Source organism: Rousettus aegyptiacus, unplaced genomic scaffold (genome assembly GCF_014176215.1).
Source record: "Rousettus aegyptiacus isolate mRouAeg1 unplaced genomic scaffold, mRouAeg1.p scaffold_m13_p_4, whole genome shotgun sequence".
NCBI classification, from domain to species: domain Eukaryota; kingdom Metazoa; phylum Chordata; class Mammalia; order Chiroptera; family Pteropodidae; genus Rousettus; species Rousettus aegyptiacus.
In genome coordinates this window covers 153,292,895-153,315,684 of record NW_023416307.1, presented here as the reverse complement: position 1 = coordinate 153,315,684, position 22,790 = coordinate 153,292,895, and the positions used below count along the sequence as shown (strand labels likewise).

Sequence of the window (22,790 nt, the reverse complement as noted above, 5' to 3'; positions counted from 1 at the left end):
CGCAGGGACCGGAAGCGGTGTTACTGGAACCCGGGGGGGGGGCATGGGGGCCCAGGCGGCTCTGGGGGAACCCAGAGAGCAAGGACACTCCCTGGCCCAAAGGAGGGGAGGCGACGTCAATCTCGGACCGTGCCGGGGCAGAGGGAGCACCGTCCGCACGGGCCGAGGCGTGGAGTGCACACCCGTGTGCTGGGTCAGGGAGGGCGGGCGTGGCCACATGCCTCGTCCCCCTCAAACGCCCTCCCGCTGAGCTCTCAAGTGGGGGTGGGGCCAGGGCGGACGAGAGCCACGCGGTGTCCAGAGCCCAGCACAGAGCCCAGTTGCGGTGCCGGGCAGATGGCGTCCGGGCCAGAGTGCGCCGTGCTCACAGCCTGTGCTCGTCCGGTCCCCAGGGTGTGCGGCCGCGTGTTCTGCTACTACTGCTGCAACAGCCACGTCGCGGCAAAGCCCGGCGGCCGGAAGGAGCGCTGCTGCCGGGCCTGCCTCCAGAAGCTCGGCGAGGGCCCCGGCTCCCCCGCCAGCTCCAGCTCGGCCGCCAGCCCGGGGGAGCCCAGCCCCGCACCGTCGCCGGCCCACGCTGGGCCCCCGGCCGCCGGAGGCCAAGGTCAGGGTCCCGCTGCCGCCCTCGGTGTTCTCGGGCGCCACCCCCACCTCGCGCCCCCATCGTGGCTCGTTCGCCATAACAAGAGTGGCTCAGCGTTTCCCAAACCTGGGCTTTACTTTACAGAAGTGCTAAAAATATCATGCCACCAACCTGAGACTTTCTTTTTGATGTAATTAGGCTTGAAAGAGAATTGAAAAGGGAATAACTCTCTCCCGACACGATTTAGTGTTGTTTAGCAGGAGCTCTGTGTAGCTCTCAGCTCACACACTGCCCATGGAGCGTCTCCCACAGCCCGGCCCGACATCCCCCCTCTTTCCCAGCAGGCCAGGGGACAGCCACCGCCTTCCCGCTCCTCCCGTGGCTCACGTTCCCCCTCAGTGCCCGGGGGGATGTGTTCGCCTTTGTGCCCTTTCACCTAGCTCAGTAAAAAGAAGTGGGATTTGGCTCCTGCTGCTTCTGCTCCAGGCTCAGCCTCGCAGACCGGTCCAGCGTGCCCTCTGGGCCAGGACTGTGGGTGTCGGGGAGGGAGAGCTGGGACGGCAGGGGCAGAGGCGCGTCCCATCTTCACGCAGGTTCACGGCCTCCTGCGGCTGGTCCGTGTGGACTCTTCCTCGGCCTCTGCCCGGATCCCGGGCAGCCGGCCTTCACAAGTGCTGCTTGCTCCCCTTTTAACTCATCAGGGTCGGCAGACCCCACCACTTACACTGGCTGCAAAGAGCCGCCCGGCTGGGGACACATACGTCACACAGTTTCAGTATATCTTAAAATCTTCTCATTAAAACCTTTTTTAATTATTGAATTTTGGGGCTCTTCATGTATTCTAGGTACAAATTACTTACTTACAGATATGCATTTTACAGATATTTCCCCCCAGTCTATAGCCTCTCTTCATTTTCTTTCAAAGAGCAGAAATGGTGTTCGTAGAGCAGATATTAATAATTCTGATGAAGTCCAACCTATCAGTTTTTATTCCTTGTGGATCAGATTTTTTCTTTTCTTTTAGTGTCATATATGTTTAACCCAAGGACTCAGAGATCTTCCTTTTCTCTACAAATTTTATAGGTTTAGGCTGCATGTTTAGGTCTCTGAACCATTTTGAGTCTGTTTTTGTGTGTGGCGTGAGCTCTTTGTAGAGAGAGTCACCTTTGTTTTTTGCGTGTGGTTGTCTCATTGTTTTAATACCGTTAGCTTAAGAGTATTAACTTTCCTAGAGAATCGTCTTTGCGTCTTTGTCGAAAGTCAGTCACCCTCACGTACTTGGGTCCGTATCTGGGCTCCGTCTTCCGTTCTGTTTATGCGTGTGCGCCGCCTTCTACCAATAATGCCGCAGGTAGGGTTATCAGAGCTTTATGATGAGTTTTAAAATGGGGTAGAGTTTTGTTCTTTATCAAGGCCCTTTGCTTTTTCACATAAATTTTAGAATCATTTTGTCAGTTTCTACTCAACATTCTGGTGAAATTTTGATGGGGATCGCGCTGACTCTGTAGATCGGTGTGAGGAGAATTGACATCTTAACATAGTTGAGTCTTCCAGGCCATGAACATAGCACAGCTCTCCATTTACTCAGGTCTTTTTGGATTTCTCTCGGTGGACAGCGTTTTGAGCCCCTTGTGCTCCTTTTCCCTGCCCTCTTTCTCTTCCCTTTCCTCTGCCGGTCTCGGAAGGCAAGTTCAGGAGTGTGGCCTGGTCTATGGAAAGAAACCAATCCTGGTCCCCTTTTCCAGCCTATGCCTCAAGCCCCGCCTTATGCAGACCAGATATGAGGAAGAACATTCATTCTAAAGCACGGCCTGTCCCAGGAGCCATGTGGCAGGACAGGGCCAGCTAGGAACTGGTAGCCCATGTGGACCCGTCGTCTTGCTAAACAGCCCGGGGATCTTCCCCTTGTCCCGGCTCGCTGACGGGTGTTCCAGCAGTGGCACGGAGTGGCACCGTGCCGGCGTGCCGAGTTCACTTGTTTTGATTTTTGACATTTCCTGTCTCTCTATCTGTTTGCCTTCTTTCCTCCCTCCCTCCCTCTCATCTGCCTTTTCCTCTTGCTTTCTTCCTCTCTTTCACCTCAGACCTGCAATCACATTTTCTGTGCCACGTGCAAGAGAGTGCTTTTGGGTGGGTGACTGGCACGGGGGCCTGCGAAGGCGGACGCCAGCCCCCCCTAGTTAGAGCACAGTGGTGGCTGTCGCTCCTTGAGCAGGGCCAGGGGCTTTCCCACCCCCGCGCCTCGCCGGGCCAGGACGGCGGGGCAGGTCCGACAGGTGCTTTCTGAGTGGGTAGGGGGGTGTCCATGTCTACGGCTCAGGGATTCAGCAGCACAGAAGTGCGTTTCCTGTTCTGTTGGGTTCTATTCTGGTGAGGTTCTGATAAAGTTATCCCCGCCCCCCCAAATAAGGCTCCTCGGAGACTATGTAAGAACTCGGAACCCCTCTCAGCCCTCGCTGAGGGGCTTAAGAGAAGTCGCTTAAGGTGTACAGTCCGCTTCACCGCTAGTCCCTCCTTGGCTCTTCGGGAACGTGCCAGCGGATACTCCTCTCCCGCGTGGACCTCAGGGGTGCCGTGCGAGCGAGCCAGACTGGGCATAACCGTGCGTGTTTCTCTTCTCTCCCGACCCGCCTCCACGGTCCAGGCGCGAACGCGGACTGCAGGCCACCGGACGACATCGTGTTCGACATCATCACGGATGAGGAGTTGTGCCAGATACAGGAGGCCGGCTCCTCCTCGCCCGAAACACCCACCGAAACGGATTCTTTCGACCCAAACATGGCTGACCAGTGAGTAGATGTCACCTCCGTGTGCTGAGTGCTCATTAAATGCCTGGCCCCCACGCTTTGGCATCAAGGGACCAGGGGCGCTGGAAGCAGGAGGGGCTGTCTTTGCTTAGGGAAGGTGCCTCAGAGCAGTGCTCGGCGTGGGCTCGGGGCGTGGTCAGTGTTGAGCCTTTTCACGGAGTTGGCGGGAATGTCCGCGATCCCCGGTTTCAGCATCTCCCTCAGGCCTCTCTTGGCTTGAGCAGCTACATCGATCTGCCCAGGCCACCATAACAAAATACCCCCCACCCAGTGGCGTAAACCAGTTTGTTTTCTCACAGTTCTGGAGGCTGGAGGTCCCAGGTCGGCAGTTCGGTTTCGTCCGAGGCCTCTCTCCTCGGCTTGTGGACCGCCACTCTCCTGCCGCCTCTTCACATGGCCACCCCTTGGTGCACGTGCACCCTGGTGTCCCTGTGTCCCTGTGTCCTCCTGTAAGGACACCGCTCAGCTGGGGTAGGGCCCGCCCTAAGGGTCTCATTGCAAGGAAGTCGCTTCTCTAGAGGTCTCATCTCCACACACAGCCAGTTCCAGGCCCCTGGGGGTTGGGACACAGCGCAGGAGCGTGGCGGGGACGCCATCGGGTGGGAACGCCGTCCGCTGTCGGAGCCGCCCCTGCCGCCGCCCTTGGCCGCGCCGGGGACCCCGCTCACCCTTGGGAGGCGCTGGTCGGGCCCAGTGACGACGCCCCGGGAAGGGAAGCTCGGATTTCGTCGCCCTTGTCTTGGGGAGACGTGGCCTCAAAAGTCCTTTTACCTCCCGAGAAGCCACCCCGGGGCCCCACAATTGGAAGAGCGGTAAACGCACCAGCAGGTCTGTTACCGCGCGCTCTGCGGGACTCGGGAACTGTCTGCTCGCCCGCCCTGTGCCGTGCCTGTTGCCGGCTCTTATGCTGCTCTTGGTCGGGGACCCGCCGAACCCCCCGGCGCTGCGTGCGGCAGCCGGCGGTGCCACGGGGCGTCCCTTAGTGCCGCCACGCCGCGGGCCTCTGTCCTCGGGGCTGGTTTTCAGAAAGATGAGCGAGGAGAGTGTTTCCAGTGTCTGGTTATATACAGCAGCTGCACGAAGTGCCAGCAGCGTCACCGTCAAGTTTATGCCGTGGGACACGGAGGAGGAGGCCGGGTTCCCCTCCACGGCAGGCTTGCCGGCCCTTGCTCAGCCCCCGGGGTCTGGCCAACACCCGGTTTCTGCAGCAGAGCGCTGGCTGCTCAGAAGCTGCCGAAGGAATTGACATGGCTCCCGGGTCCAGACGTTCCTTGACGCGCGCGCGCTTCATTCCGTTAGGGGGTTTCGTTTGCTCTTGCCGACTCACATCGAAATCTCTGTTCTGCTCTTCCGGCCCAGAATTGAGAGGAGGGCTGGGATTGGCCTGCGCGGGGGACATGCGTTTACTCTTCCTGGGGTCCTCAGCACAGAGACATGCAGCTTAAGTGAACCTGCGTATCCTATGTTCTCTTACCGTGTTGTGGCCTCGTGGGTAAAGCCAGCCCGATCACCCCACCCGAGGAAGCCCCTGCTCATCGTCTGTGCCGTGACTTCGGGCCTTTTCTTTTCCTTCTGGAAACCCCCAGTCGGAAGCCTTCCCTGACGGCGCGAGCCTGCAGTGCGGCCCGCAGCCCCCATGGCCCGCGGGTCTCCTGGGCACGCTCTGTTCCGTTAGCCCTGAGTCACTCTGCCGTCCTCACCTGCCCACCCTTTACTGACTGCGCCCCGAATCCCAGCCAGGTGGGTAGGTGGTCAGGGGAGCAGGGCCAAGCCTCGGGGTCTGGGAGGACAGCCTGCGGCTGCAGCCTGCAAGAGAAAGTGGCCCCCCGCCCCCCGCCCGCTGCCGTCCCCTCGGCTTCCGCTTTCCCAGCAGGAACAAGAACAGGTGTTCTGACCGCGGACAGAGGGCCGTGGTTTTGGTCACGGGAAACAGGAAGTGACAGAGGCAGGGAGCCTCCTGCAGCCCCTGCACGCGGTCTGCCCGGGCGAAGGGCCGGCCCTGCCGTCAGTGAAGGCCTCGTCGCACGCCTGTGCCTTCGCTTTTTCTTGTGGTCTTTTTCTTCGTAAGTTTAAGACCGGTCAAAAGCACCAGGAGTGTGAAAGTGTGGGAGGTGTAGTCCTGGAAGTGTGCGAGCATCCCGGGCAGAAACTTGGAGAAGGAAATCACGTCCAGAGTCAGACACGGTCCAGGAGGGAGTAGAAGCTGTGCAAGTCCAGACACCCGGGGAAGAAGGCCGCTTGGGGCCGGTGTTACCGAAGGCCGCCCCGTCGAGCATCGTCCCTGTGCCAGCAGCTTTTGCACGTGGCCTCACTCGGTCCCTGACCAGCCTTTCAAGGACTAGGGGTTACGGTCCCCATTTTACTTCAGGTAAAGGCACCCAGCCTCAGGAGGCCACGTAATTTGCTCCAGGTCACATGGCTTTGAGCCCAGAGCGCGTCTCTCCAGCCTTTAGCTTGCGATTCACTTCGAAGAGGACACTGTCTTCGCCAGGCCCCCACTGCCCACCCGCGCGGCAGAGACCTGGCTGCCGTCCCTGCCCCGACGTCTGCTCCCCTGGCGCATGTGCCTTCTCAGGGCTGCCAGAGTCGTCCGCCCGGCCCCCTGGCGGTGATGGGACAGGAGGAGCTTGCCAAGTCCAGGCTTTCAGAGAGACGCAGCAGGACGCCGCAGACACCCCGAGTACCTCCCAGGGGTCCCCGGGTCGCCCGCCCCCCTTTCTCGAACACGGCTCAGGGCTAGAGTCAGAGTTGGGGGGTGTGTGTGTGAAGCAGGAACACAGTCGGGGCGCTTCAAGTGTCTCTCCCAGAATGCTAACAGGTCACCTGGGCTTCTCCCAGGCAGCCTCGGGACCCAGGGTCACCCTGTGTTCACGTCCAACACCGCGGCTGCCCATGGTCTCTAACCAATCCCTCACCCCCACCCCTGCCCCAGGAGTTGGGAACAGGGTCCGGGAGGAGCACGACTTCACCCCTGGGCCTTCACCCCTGGGCCGCACTCAGGGCAGGCCGACTGCAGGGTCCACACCCAGCCTGGCCCCTCCCCCAGACCTCCCTGCACCGCAGGCCTCGCCCGTCATGCGCTGGTGTGCGTGAGCCGGAGGGGGGAGCAGGTCCAAGGTTGGGAACTTGTCCTCCGGGGGCTGCTGTGTGGACAGAATGAAGTCGAGAAGCAGAAGCGCTCTGTGGCCGACAGGGGCCGGGCCAGTGTCTGTTGCCAGTGATGGCGCGTGCCCAGGGAGGGGCTGGAAAATCACGCTGCTCCCAGGTGTCGCAGGTGAGGGCCCGAGTGACTGAGGAGGCAGAGGAGGCGAGGGGAGGCGCAGCCGTGCAGGCAGCCTTCCCTAACCCGAAGGGCCAGTGCGGAGCCTTTCCGCAGGGAGCCTGGGGAGAGGGCGTGGTGAACAGGCCGGGGCTGGGGCACAGCCTGGCGGGCGCTGGTTCGGCTCAGCCAGGCAGGTACCTAGTCGGGGAGAAGCCGGCGGTCCCTGCAGAGGCCCCTCTGTTGCCACTGCCAGGCAGCCTGCAGCCTGGCCCTCAGGGTGCACGGTCCTTGCCTCGTGAGCACCCCTGGGGTGCACAGAGGGGGATGACAGAAACTCCCCGTTTGAAGCCAATTTAGAGAAGACGAAAGTCATCCTCGTCACCAGGAGCAGGGCGGAGGGTTTGTGGCCGTACTCGGTGGTCCTCGTGGCCTGGAACCGGGGACTGACTCCTCGTGGTTGCGTTTAGGCCTGTTTATGGTGCACGCGGCGTGCCAGGCGCTCTGGAAGGCGCAAAGCGGGCCCCGTCGCATCCATCTCGTGTTGCTCGTTACTAGGAGAAGGCACGATAACCTTTGCCAGTCTCCAGCCCCCGTGCCCATGAATGCAGACTGTGCCGAGTGTGTGTGTGTGCGCATTGCCTCGGGCCCGCCCCGCACCAGCCCTGAGCGGTGGGCACCGTCACGGTCCGCGTTTCCCCAGGCGAAAGCCCTCCTCCCCACGAGTGAGGGGCAGAGTCAGCTCTGGTCTCCCCAAACCCGGGAAGCGCCGGTTCGGCCAGCTCTGGCCGCCTCCCGTGCACTCCCTTCGGCTTTCGTCAACCGGTTCTCCACGTTTTGGTGGGTGGTTGGTGACAAGGGAGCCAGAAAAGCACCACGAAGCCCGCTGAGCAGGTCGTTCGGAGCCGGTAAGCACGCACGGGCATCTGGCGCTTAAAACTCCCGCAGCCGCACCGCGGAGGCCGAACGAAGGCGGCGCGCCTCGCGCAGCGCCCCGAAGTTTCCGATTTTAACTTATCCCTTGGGTTCTGGACCCAGAGATCCTGACTTTTGATGTATTTCAGGCATACCACATAAAGGATAAGGATAAAAGTAGTTTAAAGACTTTTAAAAAGTTTTATTTCTTGGCTATTTGATGTGTGTGAATTATAGACACACGTGTAGGTGTAGGGTCTGTGTGTGTGTGTGAGAGGCATAGGTCATTCAGTTTTTAGATGAGCAAACGCACCGGAGAATCGGGTTCAGAAAAACCTTAGATTCGTGTAGTCGTAAACTCTGCTGCGCACACTTCTCGAGCATTCTGTGGACCAGTGGGATTCTCAGGCGACTCCGTTTTGGCTCGTTCACATTCCCTGGTGCTCAGTCCTTCCCGGATTAATCAGAGAGAACGTTAGCATCTACCTGTATAAAAGTCAAGCCCAAAGTGAGGCAGAACCTGATGCCATTTGTCACGTGCCGGGGGATCGAGGTCTGCGCCGTGTGGGCCAGCCGCCGTACGCATGGCTGTTCCCATCTCCGCTGCCTCCCAGGAGCCAGAAGAATCTTCTGAACTTGGGAGCCCGGAGTGTCACCCGCCATCGGCAGCTGGGTTGGCCATCCCCCCCTCGTCAGCCTTCGGTCCCAGCCCGGCCTCAGGGAGGGAGGACCCGCGGTCTGTAGAGTCAAGGCCGTTCCTTTGGTGTCAGAATTCTTGGGTGCGGAGGGGGGAAAGCCCTGACGTTCTTAACCGTCACCAAGGCAGGGTGTAGGTCGCCAAGCCCCTCGGTCTCTGGCCTGTCCTGCTGCTGCCCCTCCCGCCTCTTCTCGAAGCACATGGGCCACCCTCGAAGCGCACACCCCACCTGGCTGCATTCAGCGACCTCAAACTGCCCAGGTGTTTGGAAACGACCTAAATACTGAACTTTAATTGGTCTTGTCACTCGCGACGTCGTGCATAGAGTCGTCTCGCTTTATTAAAATGTCCTTTTGAAAACTGAAAGGAAAAAGCTTTAGGTGTGGGCGTTCGAGGCGGGAGCAGATGTGTTCGGGTGGAGAAGCACGTTCCGCGCCAGCTGCAGCGTTTGGTTACTTCCGCGTGAGAGTGCACAAGCTATAAACAAAGCCTTCCTCGTCGCATCCGGAGGACACAGCCATAGTCCCGTGAATTCCCAAGCCGCTTCTCCGTGTGCCCAGGGCCTACAGCTGGGACATGTTGGTGGCCTCCACGTTGTGGGAGGCAGAACACGTCTTGGATGTGTCCTCTGAAGACTTCCACTGACCGGAGACCTTCAGGTGAGGGAGGCAGCCAATGTCTTTCGCAAGTTTCCAGAAGTTTTTGCGAAACTTCAGGCCGACAAAGCCGTAGAGCACGGGATTCAGGCAGGCCCGCAGGTAGGCGATGGCCTCGGTGATGGTGATGGCGTAGTGGAAGCTGGTCCTGGTGTGGTACTCCCAGTGTGTGCTGCGGATGAGCTTCACCAGGTTGAAGGGCGTCTGGGTCAGCAGGAACATGGCCACCACCAGGAAGATGATCTTGAGGGACTTGTGCTTCTGGAAGCCTCGGGCACGAAGCAGCGTCTTGATTATGATGGAGTAGCAGACAATCATGGTGATCAGTGGCAGGAAGAACCCCAGGGTCATCTGGGTGGCGAGAACCACAGTGGAAATCTCGTCGTCGTGGTAGCCGCAGATGGACTTGTCGAAGCGGCGCACACTGCCGTAGATGATCTGCGGCAGAGAAACCAGCAGGGAGACCACCCAGGTGGACAGGCAGATGGCCTTCCCCCAGCTCTTGCGCTTGGCCTGCTGGTTGTAGGCCTTGGTGGCCCGAACCACTGCCGTGAAGCGGTCCACGGTGATGCAGGTGAGGGTGAGCATGGACGTGTAGAAGTTCAGAGTATAGACGCCCAGCAGGGTTTTGCACATGACCTTGCCGAAGACCCATTCGTGGACGCCTGCGTAGGCCCAGAAGGGCAGAGTGCAGACAAACACCAGGTCGGCCAGAGGCAGGTTTATCAGGAACACGTCGGTCAGGCTCTTCAGCTTCTGGTAGAAGATGTATATGACCAGCACCAGGGAGTTCCCCAGCAGGCCGAAGACGAACACCGCCACGTACATGCAGGGCAGGAACAGCTTCTTGAACTGCAGGAAGCGTTCGTGCGCCTGGTTCCCGTCGTCGTCGGTGTCGAAGAACCCAGGGTCCACGTACTCATCGGCGGCGTCCATGGCATCTGTCCTGATGAGCACCTGCGAGTCAAAACACAGCAGTGTGTTCGGGGCCGAGGGGTCACGCCTCCAACCTTCCCACTGTCCCGTTGCCCACGGTCAGGCGGCAAATAATCACCTCCTAGGCCCCGCCGCTGGTCTCTGTCCCCGCACAGTCAGGTGTACAGGTGACAGCCAGTTCTGTGGGGAAGTTGCTCAGACAGGACAAGGGAGTCCCAGGATCCCACCCACGTGGGAGACGGCGCGTAACTGACCCCACGCACAGTCCGTAAGCTCCTGCGCTGACCGAGCAGAGGGCGCCGTGGCGAGGTGGGGACAGCACCCTTTCGGAAGAGTGGCACCTGCCCATGCCTCGCAGCAGCTGCCCACCCGCCCGGTGCCCCGTTCTGTTAAGCTGCACCCCTACACCACCCTCTGGGGAAGCCGAGGCGTGTGCTCCCCTTCCAGGACGTTCCTGGCGACCAGGTGTCCGGGGCGCAGGCAGGACTCCCGCTCACGGGGGAGGTGCACCCCGCCTCTCCTTGCCCTCAGCCGCTTAGGGACAGCTGATGGGAAGCATGGCGTGGGAAAGACGTGGCTGCCCGCAGCTTGGCGTAGCGGGCTTCCGGGCCGGGGGACCGGAGTTCTCACTCCCTGACCTCAGCTCTCCCCTTCGTCACCTGCCACGTTAAGACATTGCATCGAGAGAGCCTCGTTCCCTGAAGGCTTTTTGACCTTCGAGAATCTCTTAAGAGATAGATGTCCCGACTAGGGGACATTGTTTTAGCTTTTATGACGAGAAGTTTAGAAAGAGTTTGGATAGAGGGGTCCCCCCTACCGGAGGGAAGAGCTGCTCAGAGCGGGATGCCCGCCGGATGGGCTGCCGCAGCGAGGCCAGCGGCCAGCCTGGCGCTGAGGCAGAGCCCAAAGAGCTCGGGGCTCCCGGCCCTTCAAGGCCTCCGTTCCCTTTGACCCTTCTCCCTGCCCTGCAACCCTGCTGGGGACCACAGCCAGGACGTGAAGGTGCCGTGACCCACGGCATGGGAGCAGAGGCAGCCGAGTGGCACCGAGGGGCCTTGGAGGGGCAGCCCCCGCCCTGCAGAGCCGCGGCACGCAGCGGCTCACCTCCAGCGACCCGGCGTCATGCCCTGCTGGCGGCTCAAGAAGATGCTTTAAGAGGAGCAGGCGTTTGGTTCAGCACATTGGGAAAGTCAGCCGGCCAGACGAGGGCACGGGAAAGGAGACATCATCTTCCCAATCCAGTCAGACTTAATTTCCTGACGAAACTGTCAGCCCTGCTGCTGCCACCTCGGTCCTTCCTGGGGAACAAAGCGCCCCTTATCTCCAAGGAAGGACCTTGCCTTTGGGATAAGACTACTTCAGAAAAGGTGCCTGCCCCTGGACCCCAAACCGTTAGCTCCCTAGGAGGGGCAGGCCAGCAAGTGGGCGTCGTGCCCCTCCAGCGCTCCGGGCTGCTCGGCTAAGTGGGTCAGGCGGCGGAATGCATGCGTCATCGCTGCGCACCGGGACAGGAACTTGTCGAGTCGTCATTTAGAATGTGAAATAGACGTCTCTGCTTTCCTTACGAGTAACCTCAGGTCTCCATTGTTGCTTGACTGACTTGCCTATTTTTAAAAAAACCCTATTATGGCTTCCACTGACATGACATGTTTCTTCCGTGGCCCCGTGCAAATTCTTTTGTGGTAATCGGTGAACTTTGATAGTATGTTAACAGATTGGAACTGCATAGTTCTGTGCAGATAGTATAAAAAATTTTCCCTCTACAGATGTTAAAACCATTCGTTTATTGTCTACAACCAAAGTTTCATGTAGATGTCTGAAATTTTTTAGAAAGTAACATACTACTTTGAAGTAGTGTAAATGTCTGATAATACATAAATAAGCAAATTATAATTCAGACATAAGTAGAATACAACTAATGTTTAGGAAGTGCTTTTAATATTTGAAAAATGAAGTGTATTTAAATTGCTCAGAAGAATGTAAACACAAATATGCAAAGTTAGTGTTGGCTGTAACTGTTACAGTAAGTGACAGAAAGAATGTAAAATTAATCATGATTCTTAGCCTTGATCGTAACCCTTTTGAGAATTTTGTAAAAGCCACAGACTTTTCTCAGAAATATGTACGCACACACCTGCAATTCTGGGGTTTCAGGAACCCTTTTGACTCCATCTGCCGCATGTTCTATGAACTCTTGTTTAAAAATTCATGATAAGCTATAGAATTTTGACTGTATTTTTTTTTTTTTTTAGGCGAGGCAACCCTTGGTTGACCTCACAAATAGCACGGACCTTGTCAGCTTACGATCCCTTATTTTTTACTTTTTACGCCTACAGCACCTGGTCTTCCTAGGTGGTCTCTCATCCAAGTACTAACCAGGCCCGACCCTGCATAGCTTCCGAGATCAGATGGAATCGGGCTCGTTCAGGGTGGCATGGCCATAGACTGACTGTATTTTTTTAACAGAAAAATGATCAGCTTTTATCAGCAGTTTACTTCTGGCTGGTGGAATCAAGGATGACTTATTTCCCTCCCTCCTTTATATATTTTTATATTTTCCAAAATTTCTATAGTAGTATGTTTACTCTTTTTTTTTTTTTTTTTAAGAAAGGAAACCATAATCTGAGACAGCAGCCTGTCTTATAAAATGCAAAAGAAACAAAAACAGATTATTCAGTGTAAAATAAAGACAGTGACCAGAATCTCCTTGTCTCCCTGGGAGGGTCTGATCGCTCATTCCTACCGGTACCATTAGCTTTCAAGCACCGTGTGCCCAGGACCTTGGTAAATTATGTTCACAATCCTCTTAACCCTCAGCAAGCCAGCAGAGGCGGAGGTAGAACCAAGAGCAGTTGAGCTGTAAAGCCTGGGCGTTTTACTCCAGACCGCTGCAGGCAAGAGGCCAAGAGAGCCCCAGCCCCCTGGAGTTAGTCTCTTACCTATTGAGAGAAAGACAAATGACTCACCGGTGGAGATGCTTTGTCAGTCTGCTCCAGAGATTAGCCTCGGCGCAGCTGCGTGGTCTGCCTCTACCCCTCTGTGATGTGGTCTGTATTTCCGCTGAATAGTTTTTAAGAGCTCCCAGTGTTCTTAACAGACCCAGCCCATCTCGCAGATCAGCACCCACATGACCAGCTTTCATCCATGTAATTTGGAGGTCAACGGTAGGAAGAGCCGGCTCCGGTAGTGCGTACCTCCTTGCAGCCTAGCTGGAGATTTAGTCTTCTGCCAGGACCTGAGAGGGTTTTTATTGGGAAACCGAAGGAGAGCAGTAAGTAGGCCCGGCTCTGGCAGTCCACTGAAGGTGGCAACCGTACCTTCAAGTTATTTCATTCGCTAGTCATACGTCTCTTTGGAACAGTTGGGTCACGCTGTGGCCCGGGTTCCGTGTGCGCACGCAGCCCCAGCGTATGTGACAGCTGCTGATCCTCACAGCGGCGCTGCGGAGTCGGCGTCCCCGTTGGACAGATGAGAGCCCTGAGGCCCGTGGTCCAAATAACAGCCCCCGTGCCCGGCGATTCCAGGACCCAACCCCAGGTCTCTGTCGTTGTGGTGCTGATGGGCTGGGTGTCTTCCAGGTGACGAGTCCGCCTGAGGGCCTGACGCAGCCCCGCCTCCTAAACCCACACCACTGGGCCCTGCAGGCTTATCCTGGCTGGAATCACGGTGCCTGAGGCTCCCCTCCCCATTGCTGGAACTCACCAGATACCGAACTTCTCGATCACAGTCCAGTTTTAGTTGTTGGTTTCCATGATCCCAAAGTGCTAGCACTGGAAGGCAGGGGTAGAGGAACGGCTCCCCTCTGCCTCGCGCCCCGTTTCTGCTTTCCCCAAAGCAGCTACCCTCGTGCTGAGGCACCAGGCCTCTCCCGCCTGATCCCCATCAGCCTGCTCCCCACAAGGCCAGCGCTCTGCCCCACCTGCTGGGCAGCCCGTCTCCTGTGGTCCTTCCTAAGGGCCGGATGTCAGGCATTGGGAGCAGGGGCCAGAGGCAGCTCCAGGGTCTGGAGTCTAATAACAGTCCTGTTGGGATTTGGGCCCTGGCCTGGGTGTACATTTGTCTGATCCTGGTCACTTTGAGACGAATAAGCAGATTAGAGAGGATGGCTCATTTGCCAAGAGCACATGTGTCCCCAGGACTCACCCAGGACCTGACTGACTGGTCCTTGTACTACCGTTTCTGAATATGGAGCTACCCCAGGGGGGCTGCTGAAAATCTGAAGACGTCTATTAGATTTTCAAGTCTTTTTCGAATGAACTAGTTCAAACGATCCTTTCCACCAAGCGGGTACAGACGAATGAGATGTCCCCCGAGGACTGGAGCCGGGAGGCTGTGGAGCATGGGACCCTTTAGGCTGACGAATGGATGGCCGAGTGGGTGGGTCGACGGGGGACTCGACGGACGAAGGAGCACGTGACGAGGCCAGACCAAATGCTGGAGGGGAGGGGAGCCAAAGCACCCACCCTTCTGAGAGAGGCCTTTCGGGGTACGACATCCCTGTAGAGGGAGCCAGGCTGACATTCTAGGGTCTTCGAGCTTTGAGAGATGAGCTTTTCCCAGGGACAAGGCAACCGTGCCGTTTGGGACCAGTTCCTGGGGCAGAGTGAGAGCAGACAGCCCGAGCCTCGTCGGACGTCCTCGGCCGTGCCCCCCTCTCTTCGCTGTCACTCGTGCTCCGCGGGGACACCCAGGCCTTGGCCTGGTGCTCTGCACAGCGGTGTGCCCGCGTGTGTGTGCTGGGGTCGGGGGGTGGGGGCGCGTATTTGAGGGAGCAGGATCGTGAACCTCGTGAGAATTTCTCCAGTGACAGATCTGCAGGAACAGATTGGAGAAATGGGAGCCACTCACAATGTGTGGGCCAGAATTTTATTTCAGCTGCTTCACAAGGTGCCTTTTGTTATCTGCCAATTTGTAGTGTTCGTTGTTCTAAGCATTACTTTTTCTTTGAAACTGAACTCTGAATTTCTTTAAGGGCAAGGAAGTACCCAGTCCTGTGGCTTTCCCCTCGCATACTTGAACGTTTTCTCAATAGAATCGAGGAAAGAATAAAAGGAAAAGGGCAGCCGTGCGTGCTGCAGGTTTATCTTGGAAGTCAGACTGTGTTGGCCTCACTTTTCCCGAACACCTGACATTCTTGAGCCAAGACCCGAGTCGGGGTGTCAGGACCCAATCGAGGCAGTTACTGCTGCGGGCAGAAGAGACTTAACCGCAAGGCGCTGGTGGCTGAGGGGCTGTGGAGGATGCGTTAATAGGTCCTAGAACGCTGGCCTAGCAGAAGGCAGCGCGGTAGGTGTGACTTGCTCAGCGGTGCTCCCGGGCCTTGGTTGCAAAAATGAGCCTGCAGGATTTTCCTGTTTTTGTCACCCTAGTTACCAGGTAATCAGAAATCGGATTACCGGAAGTGTTCTTTGCTTGGGTTTTAGGCAGAAAGGACGCCAATGACTAAAAGAAGAACTGGGAATTTAATAGTAAAATAAAAAGATGCCTCCGATCCCACAGGGAATGGGCCACAGCGTGACCCAGCCCAGCCTTCCAAACCTCTGTGGGTAGTGCCGTCCCAACCGCGGACACTGGCCCGTGTGGCTCGTGCAGCCAAGGAGACAGGTTTTTCGTATTTTAAATTTTTGATGAATTTGAGTTTCAGTAGCCAAAAGAGGCCAGCAGTTGCTGCATCGGGCAGTGCAGTTGTAAACCAAAGACCTGCAGTTCAGACTGTCCACAGAGGCTGAGCCGGCGTCTCAAAAAACAGACCCCACGTGGTCGGGCAGAGCTCCGCTGTGGGGCTTGGCGAGGCAGAGGAGTAGACGGAGCCCTCTGTGGGAGGCTGTCAGCAAGACACGAGCCACAGCGTCGGACTTCTGGCCGCCTGCTCTGGCCAGTCCGAGTCTGCAGGATTGACGTGAAAAAGGCGAAGGCGTTTCGATTTGCGAGAAGAAAGTACCATAGGTTCTAACTGCGGAACCCGAGCTGGAGGGACCTGGCCCGTGATCCCTCATCCAGGCAGGCGTGGACCCGTGGACGGCGTTGCCGAGGACTCATGTCTGCCTCGTCTGTGGTCACTTCTTTATTCTTACTTGTTTTGAAAGTGGAGCCCAGGTCATGTCCTTTGTTGGGGGCATGAGACAGGTAGCCACCTCAGCCTGAGGCATGTAGTCCAGTCATTACTAATCACAGGCTGTGTGCAGGGCAGGTCACCGGGAGGCCAAGATGACCACCCCCGCGGGGTGGAGCAAGTCGATGCATGTGCATGCCTCCGGACAGGTTCGGCTGGACTGGCCATGGGCTTCGGGACCGAAACTCAGCAGTAAAAGGTGACGTGCCCTCAGCCGGACGAGGCCATTAAGCGCGTAAGCTCCCGTTGCCGGAGCACGGGGAGGAGAAAGGCCTCTTGTAGGCAGGGAGTTTGTCTCACGGCTTTTCTAAGAAACAACTCTCCGTGGCAACGAAAGGCAATGGCTCTGGCAGGAGATAGGCTGCCCCCTGGTGGCCTCGCCTTTCCCTTTCCTTCTCAGACTCCCGTCCTTTGGCATCGGCTGCTCGGGCGTTTTCCGCACCCCGCAGCGAGACGTGCGTTTCGTGTGCGTGTGGAGGCTCGAGGTCGCAACCCGGGCCGCGTGGCGCAGTGTCGTCCTCACGGCGTGCGGCACGCTGTCGCGTCGACAGTTTCTGTGCCTTTTTTTTTTAATGTCAACCGTAAATTAATAAATGGATTCACAGTCCACTAAATGGGTCACGACCCACAGTTTGAAAATCCACCGAAAAGAAAACCCTGCCCCTCCCTCATTGCCTGCGAGACCGCGCCGCCCCCCCATGCCCGCTCGGCTCCCTCATGCAGGGCCTCAGCCGGGGCTGGCAGGGGTCCGGGGGGCCCACTCTGGGCACCACCTGCCTGCAGGTAACTGGGTTGTCGAGGTGGTCGGAGGGGGAGGAGATGCAGGAAGCGAGAGGGTAATAGATTAGGACGTCTTTCAGCCTAAACGTAGGAGGGTCGAGAGAACCAGCTGCAGTTTTCGGAGTTCGTTTTAGCGTTATGTATTACTCATTTTTCTCATTTATGGTGTTTTCACTTTGGACGAGGATAAAAGCAAATGAAATAAGGTGGGCCTAGTGGCCTCGGGCCCGTCTCCTTCCCCTGGACCACGCCTCCCTGGCTTGTCACGTGGTGGGGGTCAGACTAGTTGGTCTCTTGAGCCGCTGCTCGCATTGACGTTCTAGGATGCTGTTGGTCCCAGGGTGAGGGGTTGGGGGTCTGGAAGCCAGTGATTGGAAGAGCAGCAGGAGGAGGTCAGAGGTTGGGGCGGGAAAGGAAGGACGAGCGCCAGGCGAGGCTCACCCTCGGCCGCGGCGGCCCCTTCAGGACGTGTTCTTGCCGCGTGTTCCCCGGGAAGAGGGGAGAAGGCCAGCGGCAGGGAGCTGGCAACCGAGCAAGCCCACCTCGTGCCCAGCCAGCGGGCTCCCTGAGATGCCTTCTCCGAGCCCTTTGAAAATGGGAGCCTTCTCAAGCCGGCAGAACCTGCATTCCATCTGCTCCCATGTCCTCCAATGCGGAGAAAAACAAGCCTCGCAGGAGGAAAGGGCTCATCCAGAGTCATCACACAATTAGCCATAAAGCCAGCCTGGAACCCCCTTGCCGCAAGTCACTCCCATTCCCCAGGAGCTGTACTGCCTTTCTGCCCTCTGGCCACAGTGAGCTGGCAGGAGCCCCACTGCTCAGGGCTTGGGGTGCTCAGCCCCCGAAGGGCAGGGTGTGAAGACGGGCTGCCCCACGTGTCACGGGCTGTACGCAGACAGCCCCGGCTAGGCACCTGGCTGGTGCTGGTGGGTGTCTGATTATCTAGGCAGCCCTGGAGGCCCCCAGTGCCAGCCCCCGCCACCACCACCCCGCAGCGGCACCCCAAGAGCATGCTCCACACCCGGCGGCCTGGGTACTCCGGCAGGAGACAGGAGCGAGGCTGAGAAGCGGGAGCTGTGTGGCGGGGAGGGCAGCCCCGGGCCCGGTGGGCAGCAGGTGTGACGTCCAGGCCGTTCGAAGGAAGCCACGTCTTGAGAGTGGAGATTTCTCGAGTGGACAGAGGCCTCTGCCCGTGCTGTCCTCCAACACAGGGCGCCTCGTGAGCTGGCAGCAGATAGTCAGCGTCTGTGTCTGTGAAAAGCCTGTTCGAGGCGAAGGAGGCTGGGTGTGGACCTGCCAACCCAGCATCTGCCACTTCGTGTGTGACTCAGGGTCTTCCTCTTTCAAGGATCTGCCCTCGATTCTTTTCTTGAGTTCGTCAACATTTCCTCCGCCCTTTCTTCCTGAATCGACACTAATGATTTATGCTCCCATGTGCGTTTCTTAGCCAGTGGCCCCAGATCTCTGTGGTTCCTGCAGATGGCAGTGGCCGATGGCCGTGTCCCCTCCAGTATGGCAGGGCAAGAGCACCTACAGCCGCCGCTTTCCAGGGGGAGGGCGCACCCAGCAGCAGATAAGCAAGGCCCCGCGTGACTAGCGCAGTGCCAGGATGGCCGGCGGGAGGAGTGCGGGGCGGAGGAGCACAGAGAGGGGGAGCAGGCGGCAAGCGCCCCCCGTCACCTCCCCCAGACTCGGATCGGCGGGGCGCTTTTGAGGCCGCTGTGCTACAGGTCTCACAGATGTTCCCGCCCCCACAGTTGAGTGACAGCCAGAACAGGCTCAGACAAGACTCACTGAATTTTGCCAACTCTGAGCCACCCCTTTCTGCATGCACATGGACAGGGCCTGGGTACCTCGGGCGGAGCCTCCCAGGCCTCGGACGGACGCCGGAGGTAGACTGCAGCAGACCGTCCGCTGCCTCTCCCTGCGGGCGGTGACGGTGCCAGCGCCCCTCCCTGTGGAGGGCTGAGCGGGTGCCCCCGCCGCCGCGGGCATGGCGGACGCTCTCCCAGCGGGGACGTGAGCAGCAGCGCGGTGAGCTGGTGAGCGCCACCTCCAGGCAGAAGCGCCCGGCACCAGGCTGGGCAGCTGGGCTTCGTCCTGCTTCCGTGGGGTGCGGGCCCGCCCCACTCAGGGAGGGGCTTCGGCTGTGAGTGCCCTCCCAGATGTGGGTCCCCGCACCAAGGTGGGGTTACGGTGGGACATTGTTCCTTGTACAGCTGTAAATTCGGCGTGGGGGTGGACAGGTGAGTTCCGTCGCCATCTGGAACCAGAACCCCCTCTTTTGTATTTCTGCTACCCCAGAGGTTATAGCAGGACCTGAGTCCTGGGGTTCAGGGTCTGTTAGTTGGCGGGGGGCCCGCGGAGCCCTTCCCCGGCACACCGGGGCGGCACGCCAGGCCACAGCCCGGAAGGTGCCCTCAGCCAAGCTCGCCAGTTTCCCAGCAGTCGTGGCTGTGCTCCGGGTGGGCCTGGGACCGGGTGCCCACGTGGGCGTGGGCATGGGCGTGGGCATGGTGAGATCGCAGGGTCTGGATGCTCGCCGTCAGCTGGCTGACCTTGCGTGTGCCGCTGTGTCTGCTGAGACCACCTTCCAGTGTGAAAATGAAGGACGCCTCCTTCCTTTTTCCCTTTTTGTGTATCAAAAGGAGGGCGATGCCCTTGGGGCCCTCACCCAGAAACGTGGGGACCATTATAGCCAGCTAGACCCACTGGCACAAGGGTACCTCCCGGGCCTCAGCCGCTCCTGTCACTGCCCTTTTGGCGAAGGCCCCTGGAGAAGTAGCCACAGAGTCCCCTCTGGCCACCTTTGTACCCCAAGCAGTGGGAGCCCTCCGAGACTCCTGTCACTTACCACCCTTGGGCCAGTCACCCCCTCCTCTCGGTGATGAAACCCGTTACCCGCTCCTCACATCCCTCTTTGTCACTGTAAGAACCTCAGCCGGCCACGCTTCTGCCCGCTCCACGGACGGTCCTCCTCACCTCGTGACTGACAGACCACCTCCTGACCCGCCGTGGCGACTGAGAAACTCCTGTGGAAAGGCTGACTTCCCATCGTGCTCTGAGGGTTCTCACGTAGAGGGCAGAGCGGTAAACATCGTGCTGGGCGTGTGGCGGGAGCCCCTCGGCCTTGGGCCACCTCGGCCCACCCAGCTAGCTGAGCCACACATTCTTTCTCAGGCCTGCATTTTAGCCAAGGACAAGGCCAAATATTTACACGGCTGGTCGTTACGCCCTTGGAGTCACACTGACTGGAATGCTGTAGACACAGCGAGACTTCCTCAGCTCCAGCGAGGATAAATTAATAATTGCTCTTCTGTCCAGAAGTTATTAGATGCTACGTGCTTGCCTTCCAGACTTACTCTCTGAAGGCTCACGGAAACCCCCTCCCTGATACTTCTGCCAAAAACCAAACCTTATCTTGATCCAAAGGGATGTTTTTCTAAATTGTGATCTAGAAAAGCTGTGTAGAGATGTCCAACAATTGGCCCCGTGAAAGGAAAGATAAAATTGGGCATCTGATAACTATTGCTTTGATAAAAAGAGAACTCTGGCTTGGGCCAAATAACAATCCAGTCCAGCCAAAGAATCTAAGACTCCCATTGTTGTGGTACAGGTGTTGAATCATTGGTCTGCTGATAAAATGATAACCTTTATGGATTAGTAAGGTCACGCAAAGTGCCTACTTCCCTTGCACACCTGCTCAAAATACAGTCCAAGAAAACCTGTTCACACCGCCCACATATGCTTTAAATTATCCAATAGACCAAGATTTGAGGAATGCATTTCGTGCAGCTACCCCCATCTCGAGAGAAATGTGTTTTAGTCGTGATTTCTATGTCTTCTCACTGGGTCAGAGCTTTCCCTTGTAGGCAGACTGCTGCCTCTTCTGTGGCCAAATTCTGGGGACCCCCCCCACCCTTGAACTTGATAGTGATCAGAGAACTCACTTCACCAGTCAGGTGGTTCAGCAGGTCAGTGCTACTCGGCGGGTTGAACAACACCGACTGTTTTGACCAGACCTAACCCTCAGCCGAACACACAGACGGACTTATTAATTGGCAAAATGTGTAGAATCCCTTCAGATACCCTGCACCGCCATTAATCCTCCTAAATCTCGGGCCTGCCCTTTGGGAACTCGTGAGCGCTCACCCTTTGGAACGGTCAGAGGTTGCCCGCTGCTCCTAGCTCCTGCCTCTGGATCCACGCCTTTAACAGGGAGCTAGTAGCATCATTGTTCTTTCTGCTGAAAGTGACCACGCTTCAGCAGAACGGCGTGTCCACAGCACGCTCCCAGGAGCTGGAGGCCTCCGGCAGCGCTCCCTATGACCCAGAGAGTCTGGCTGTTGGAAGAGGTATCCCCAAAAATACTGCCTTCAGCCTCATTGGAAAGGTGCCTGTGAGGTTCTGCCAAGTGACCTCCGTGCTGCCAAACCCCTGGGAACAGACTCTTGGATTCCGTGTCACGTCTCAGGAAAGCACCAAACCCTCCCTGGCCCCACACACCAGCCAATGGCCTGAAAATAAAGATCGTCAGGGGTCGGAGCGGATGCCAGCCGCAGGAGGCAGCTTCCCGAAGACGAGCAGGCCAGGCCCGCGCCCCGTCTCTCCCTTACTCCCTCTCACTTCTCCTTTGTTCTCTCTCTCTTGGAAAGACACTGCCCTTATCTGCCTTTCTCAGCCCCTTAAAATAGGGGGGAACCTTTTTGACTGTCACCCGAAGTTTTTATCCGTTCACAATGTTGGAGACTCCTTGGTCTTACCTGTAACCAGTTTCTCTCTGGTCCCAGATGCCGTTGTAGACTGTGCCCGCAAGCCTATGGACATCACCTGCCGGGTTGGGCTGGGTGGGTGTTTCTGGGACCAGGTGTTCCCATCCCTGTTCCAGCCTCTCCCAGGGCAACCGCGTGAGCTCAGTTAAACCCTCTGGTTGGACAGTCTTTGCTCCCCCATGTTCTTTTCCTTGTCTAAGTGTGATGTGTCTCCCTGAGAGATCACCCAAGGGAGTTTGCATCACCCAAGGATTTGGGAACAGGTTTACACCTTGTCGCAAGGTTTTTTAAAAAGACCCCTTTAGGAAGGGATGGCCTGTCCAAGAATGTCCTGTTAATCTCTCTAACCCACGGCTTGAAAGGGTCGGTCAGGAAATCCCAGCTGATGAATCTATCGATAACCAGACCTTAGCTGGAGTCCTCGGTGCTCACCCCGGTTTCATTTTTGTTTGCCGTGGACGGCATTTCCCATGGGCATTGAGTGCTTTAGGGAGCTGGCGGCGCGGAGGTCAGTGTTTATTGGGACATTTGCCTGTTCCTGTTAACATCCATAAAAAAATCAGAGGCCCCCATTGGTCCCCTCCCTCCCTTAGCCTCTGTAGCCGTCTTAAACGCGGACTTCCAGGGGATGTACGTGACTCCTGGTTTTCTCCAGTGAGTCAGAGTAAGTGCCAGTGAGCACATGATCAGTGAACTTCCTGACCCTGGGGAAACTGGCCGAAGCCACAGTCAGAGCGATAGCATCTCCACGGCGGTCACTTGATCCTGACTCAGGTAGGTTTAGGTAGTCGCGTGGGCCTCGACGCAGCTGCTTGCCGGGCGAGGAGGCGTTTGTGTGGTGGCAGACACCACCTGTCGCACACAGACGTTAGTCGAGATCGGGGCCGAGCACACGGGTGGTGACAAATTCCCCTTGACACTCCGTGGTCTCTCGATCCATTGAGCGGGCCGCCTTCAGGTTCGGGCTCGTGATTTAGAACCGTCATCCAAACCAGACTTGTCATAATGCTTTGTGTAAACTCTGCTTTTCATAGTTGTTTTTTAAGTTCTAGCTATACCTGTTGCCTGTCAAACCTTCGTAGAAACAATATACCAAATAGGGTGATGACCAGCGCTTCTAGACGATCTCCGACGCTTATGACTTTGACAGCTGGGACTTGCCTAAGGGTGCTCCCACCTCCCCCACCTTGCGACTCAGATGAGAGGCCCCATCACTGTACTTTCCCTCGGATGTGGGACATGGCGGCCTGGAGAGCCGCCTCCTGGCATCGAG

General features: G+C 57.6%; 2 protein-coding genes and 1 pseudogene across 4 annotated transcripts in view; 1 reads left to right on the top strand and 2 right to left on the bottom strand.

Annotated features, from left to right (window-relative positions):
* FYCO1 (FYVE and coiled-coil domain autophagy adaptor 1) overlaps window positions 1–22,790 on the top strand; it is a 69,207-nt gene that overhangs the window by 31,387 nt on the left and 15,030 nt on the right. For both annotated transcript variants that reach the window (XM_016141346.2, XM_016141347.2), the window contains exons 13-14: window positions 393–604; window positions 3,228–3,372. In XM_016141346.2, the coding sequence (XP_015996832.2) occupies window positions 393–604; window positions 3,228–3,372 (357 nt within the window). The remainder of the gene's footprint in view (window positions 1–392; window positions 605–3,227; window positions 3,373–22,790) is intronic.
* Window positions 7,752–19,867, bottom strand: CXCR6 (C-X-C motif chemokine receptor 6). 2 transcript variants are annotated; one of them, XM_016141351.2, is made up of 2 exons: window positions 19,728–19,867; window positions 7,752–9,874 (listed from the first exon to the last, which is right to left on the bottom strand). In XM_016141351.2, exon 2 carries the CDS (start codon window positions 9,851–9,853, stop codon window positions 8,825–8,827), a length of 1,029 nt encoding a protein of 342 aa, XP_015996837.2. In that variant the 5' UTR covers window positions 9,854–9,874; window positions 19,728–19,867; the 3' UTR covers window positions 7,752–8,824. The 2 variants fall into 2 exon arrangements, with proteins under 2 accessions (XP_015996837.2, XP_015996835.2); XM_016141349.2 differs by lacking the exon at window positions 19,728–19,867 and adding an exon at window positions 12,820–13,262.
* LOC118602113 lies at window positions 12,181–12,299 on the bottom strand (annotated as a pseudogene).

What these genes read in the sequence shown, in the direction of transcription:
- CXCR6 (XM_016141351.2), bottom strand. Translation starts at nt 9,853, where the DNA reads ATGGACGCCGCCGATGAGTACGTGGACCCTGGGTTCTTCGACACCGAC.